Source organism: Chenopodium album, chromosome 1 (assembly GCF_948465745.1).
Source record: "Chenopodium album chromosome 1, dcCheAlbu1.1, whole genome shotgun sequence".
NCBI classification, from domain to species: Eukaryota; Viridiplantae; Streptophyta; class Magnoliopsida; order Caryophyllales; family Amaranthaceae; genus Chenopodium; species Chenopodium album.
The window spans coordinates 67,282,335-67,287,191 of record NC_137834.1 but is presented as its reverse complement, the minus strand read 5'-3'; the positions used below and the strand labels follow the sequence as shown (position 1 = coordinate 67,287,191).

General features: G+C 32.6%; 1 protein-coding gene across 1 annotated transcript; it reads right to left on the bottom strand.

Moving 5' to 3' along the window:
* Positions 1 to 439: 439 nt before the first annotated feature.
* Positions 440 to 3,593, bottom strand: LOC145598120 (transcription factor MYB62-like). The gene is made up of 3 exons (XM_081654466.1): positions 3,364 to 3,593; positions 2,874 to 3,003; positions 440 to 1,409 (listed from the first exon to the last, which is right to left on the bottom strand). The coding sequence occupies exons 1-3, from the start codon at positions 3,539 to 3,541 to the stop codon at positions 833 to 835; spliced, it is 885 nt and encodes a 294-aa protein (XP_081510592.1). The 5' UTR covers positions 3,542 to 3,593; the 3' UTR covers positions 440 to 832.
* Between the last annotated feature and the right edge of the window lie 1,264 nt (positions 3,594 to 4,857).

Below are 4,857 nucleotides of genomic sequence, written 5' to 3'. Positions count from 1 at the left end.
ACGAATAGAATACAAGAAAACAGAGGGAGAACAATGTACAAGTATAATTATTATTATATGAATAAAGAATAGATAAAACTTTTTAGGTTGTTTGGCCATTCTTACAGTATAGAAAAGAACCATTCATATTTATGGTTATCTTGCAATGTGAATATTAAAAAGGCCCCCCCTTCCCTCTTCTATGATTAAATCAGCCAGTAAAATGTCATTTTCTTATGATTCAATAATTGTACCATTGACCCATTCACCCATACCCTTTTATTTATCAAACTATGTCATTATCATCTAGTCATGACTCCTATCAACTGACTACTCCTTTGATCTTCTACTTACAATGTGGTCAATTTGCATTTCATTTCATTATGCTGTTGATAATGCTCTCAAAGTCATCACAAACAGTACAACAGAAAAAGATGTACGAGTATTATACTTATTATTAATCAACACTTTTTTTGGTACAGAATTTACCACGCTAAAAATGGATTATTTCTGCACCTACAACTAAAACAACATTACATTACATCATATATACATTACTATTTACTTACTTACTTATTACATACATACTTGGTATATGTTCCGTTGAGAAGCAGCTTGGAGCGGTTGGCCAAGCTGTCGAGTTGCAAGTGGGAGGTTAAGGTTCGATTCTCACCCAGCTCATTTTAGGGGTATTTTACCTAAAAGAAACATAAAATATTACGTACAAATAAAAACACGAATATATACTTCTAGCAGGGTACATAATACGGAGTAGATACTTATCAGAAGCCTATGTCAAAAAAAGGGGGCTGGATATGATTCATTTTGGAAAAAGGGCCCATTTCTTTCATGTTTAGATGCCCACATCTTTTTCGTACTTCCTAAACTGCCACAACTCATCCAAATCCCACATGCCATCCCCTGCCATGTCATTATCGAGCCAATCGTTTCCATCCATGTGGCAGCCGGAGAACGGAATATCGGATGCTGACATGGAACCCAAGTCCATGTCATAGTTACAGCTATTCACACAATGAATATCATCTGGTACAACAGAGGAGCTGCCTTTACTATTAGTTGGTTGGTCTTGAAATTCCGGGACACTTGATAGGCTGGTGTTTGAACTTGAAGTATCTTTAGTGCTATCAAAGTTGATGTCCTCTAATTTGGTTGTTGATGATGGTACAATGTGTGAAGAAGCCGCGACTTGATCACATTGATCAGCATTATTCGGAGTTGTATGTTCAGTCGAATTCTGCTCCATTTTCTGCACCAATCTAGGCATGTAAAAACACCTAATTGCATCTATGAAACTTTGGCTATTAGACTCCATATTGAGTTGTCTAGCCTGTTTTTGCACCCTCGTTCGCCAATAGTTTTTGATCTCGTTATCTGTTCTTCCTGGTAGGTGTGCTGCTATTTTTGACCATCTATCAAGAAATAATCCTCAAATTAACGATAATTTAGCAATATGTTAAGATTGTGTACATTTCAAGACTAAAAACTCTATGAAATTTAAAATAAAATAAAAAAAGTCAAGAATTTGGACCACTTAATGTCTTGGTCACCCCATATAGGTTTTTAAGTACTTGAGTAAGTACATTTTTGGTGTAAAAGCAATAACCATCAAAGCTTTTTCTTTAGTTGCCGAAATGTTAAAAGTAATTGTCGAAACTTTTCGAAAGGAAAACGTCTTAATGGCTTATCATGGAAATTAAAGAAAAATGATTAAATTGAATGCAAGATATGTACAAGCTAGCATATGTTATTATCATGATTATGGCTAAGACATTTTACCCATCAAAAGAATACTTTGTACTCCGTACTCCCTCTATCTCATTAAGCTTGCCTTGTTGAGTTCGCTCTATTGAGTTTCTCCATTCCTTAATGACATATTTTCCCCATTTACAACCCATGTGCAACAGCACAAAAAGTGCATGCTTTTAAGTGAATCAAATCTTAAAAAAAAAACTAAGGGTTATGGAACAATTTTAGCGGGAAGAAAGAAGTATAGACATACAACACAAGTCACAAGATTTGAGGAATAAACTAACTTTCGGTTGAGTTGGTATCTTCACATCAGTATACTGTTTTACATATTCCTAGATGTGAGTGAGTTACACTATTTAAATACTACTTCCGGTCCAAATTACTCGCAACTTTGGAGTATTATTTGTGAGATATAAAATATTCCAAAGTTGCGAGTAATTTGGACCGGAGGTAGTGTATACGATGCATATATTGCTACGTACACTTTTTTTTTAAGTGCCATAAATAGGGTTAACAAAGTTTTAACTAATTAAACTAACAAATGACATGTGAGATCAGTAGTCTAATTCATTAGTGTTTTAACAAAGTGATTACATTAATTAGTATTAAAAACTAAAATGCAACAATGTACGATTATCCTTTAACCTAGCTAAGCTAGAAAGCTATTATAGCAAAGTACAATTATATTATTTTATTATTATCAATGATAAGTTTGACAAAAAGTCAATAATGCAGACGAAATTTAATACTAAATGGACCACTATTGACCATTATTTTAACAAGGAAACTAGATGACATCTAATAGTTAAGATTGATAAGTGTAATGAAGTTCAAATAATTGGAACACTTTCTTCATTATCGCGTTTATAATTTATTAGTTACTCTTCCCCACAAAGCAAAGTGAAGGGGATTAGAAAAGGCCTAATTACACATTCGAGCATATTAATTTTTTTTTTTTTTTTGAAAACATTCGAGCATATTAATTAGTGCCTTTAATCATCTTGTGAGCCAAAACTCCAATGCATGTCGTTATGAGTAATAAGGAAAAAAAAAAACAAAAAAAAAAAAAAAACAGAGTAATATTTATTTGATTTTCAATTCAATGCTTGAAGAAAAAAGCTTACCTGTTACCCCATTTAGAGTGAAGTTCAAGGATTAAAAGTTGTTCCTGTGTACTAAGATTACCGCGCTTAATGTCCGGTTTCAAGTAATTAAGCCATCTTAATCTACAGCTTTTTCCGGTTCTTTTCAATCCTGCAATTACAAAATGAATATTCTAATTAATTCATTACTAGTTAATAAACATACAATCTTTAAAAATAAAATAAAATGATAAACATACAAATACAATCACGGGTAACATATTTGTAGCCTTTAAATTTACATATAAACTGTTGTTCTAGAAATGCATGAAAAAATTACACTTTGATAAATAAGTGATTTAACATAATATTTATGCTTTTACCTCCTTGTATTAAAATTAATAAAAACAACTTAAGTAGTTATTTTATCAAATAAATAATAGTTGCGATAGTTTAGTTGTGATACACTGGCAGCAATACTCAAGACCTGAAATCAAATTCCGCCGAAAAATGATAGTGTTTTGTAAATTACCTGCTGATTTAGCCAATAAATTCCATCGACCTTCACCATGACATGCAACATAATGGATGAGCAAATTATCTTCTTCAAGTGTCCAAGGCCCTCTTCTTAGTTCTTCACTTTCTTGATCTTGTATGTTATTATTATCACTATTATTAAGAATATCATCCCCTAAAATTTCTGTTTTCATTTTATTTATTTTTTTTTTTTTTTAAGGGTGGGGTTGAGATTTGGGGTGGTGATTGAGCTCAGTTAAAGCAGTGATAGCACTGAATGCTACATATATACAACCATTTATAAAGACAGAGAGAGAGAAAGGAGAAAATTCTATAGAACAAGGTTGGAAAAGTATACTTTGTACAAGTTTGTGTCACGTGCTATTGCCTTGTTCTTAATTCCTTCTAAAATTAAATTTGTATTCTTTTTGGGTTTTTCTTTTGTTCTATAAATGGAATAATCACTTTTTAGTAAGTGTGTGTACTCTCATTAATTTTACCTCAATAAGATGTTTATCAAACAAATTATTTCATTGAATTGGAAATGTTCTTTATTTTAGCATCTTTTTTTTTTAGCATATTTTAGCATCTTGCTTAGGTTAATAGAGTGATTGAGAATATAATCATGTTGTTAAGTCAAGTCGTTGTTACTAAAATTCCTCCAAATCTTCACTTTGTAAAATTAGCTTAAATATTGTTTGACATTTGTTTGTGGGTTGTAACTATTGAACTTTGTTACTACTTTGACGAATTGTATGTATTTGCTACTAAATACTTGAATTATCTACTTCGTAGTAATAATTAGACTTTTATCATTAATAACTTAACACTCTTTTGTTTTCCACCATTGTACATCCATTCCTTTCTGTTTTAGACAACTGTGTCTTTTTCTTTATTTTTGAATTGTTACACTTTCATCCCCTTACAATCTTCATATTTAAAAAGTCCCATTTGCACACTTGCTTACTGAGAGAATATGTGAATATTTACCGTACCCTTCTCATTCATCAAAGATTAGTATATATACAAGATTAGGCTTCTAGGTTAAGCTATGCGAAACTAGGAAAGATATACACTAAATATATGCAATATAATTACAATAGATTATTTCCATAATCTAACACACCCCCGCAGTCGAAACGGTAGGACTACGAACGCTGAGACTGTCCCGAAAATCATCAAATAAAACCTTTGGCAGACCCTTTGTGAAAATGTCTGCAATCTGGTATCGGGATGGAACATGTAGGACACGTACTTCGCCGCGTTGTACCTTCTCACGAACAAAATGAATGTCCATCTCAATGTGTTTAGTGCGCTGATGTTGAACCGGATTACTAGAAAGATATATCGCACTCACATTGTCACAATAAACCAGTGTTGCTTTCGAAATAGGTAGAAATAGCTCAAGCAACAAATTTCGAATCCAGCAAGATTCAGAAACCACATTTGCAACCCCTCTGTACTCTGCTTCGCAACTGGACTTAGACAAAGTGGGTTGTCGTTTCGAAGA

What these genes read in the sequence shown, in the direction of transcription:
- LOC145598120 (XM_081654466.1), bottom strand. Translation starts at nt 3,541, where the DNA reads ATGAAAACAGAAATTTTAGGGGATGATATTCTTAATAATAGTGATAAT. An exon ending in TTTATTGGCTAAATCAGCAG is followed by an intron (nt 3,004 to 3,363) that starts GTAATTTACAAA and finishes TTGTAATTGCAG; the next exon opens with GATTGAAAAGAACCGGAAAA. An exon ending in CACTCTAAATGGGGTAACAG is followed by an intron (nt 1,410 to 2,873) that starts GTAAGCTTTTTT and finishes ATTTCTTGATAG; the next exon opens with ATGGTCAAAAATAGCAGCAC.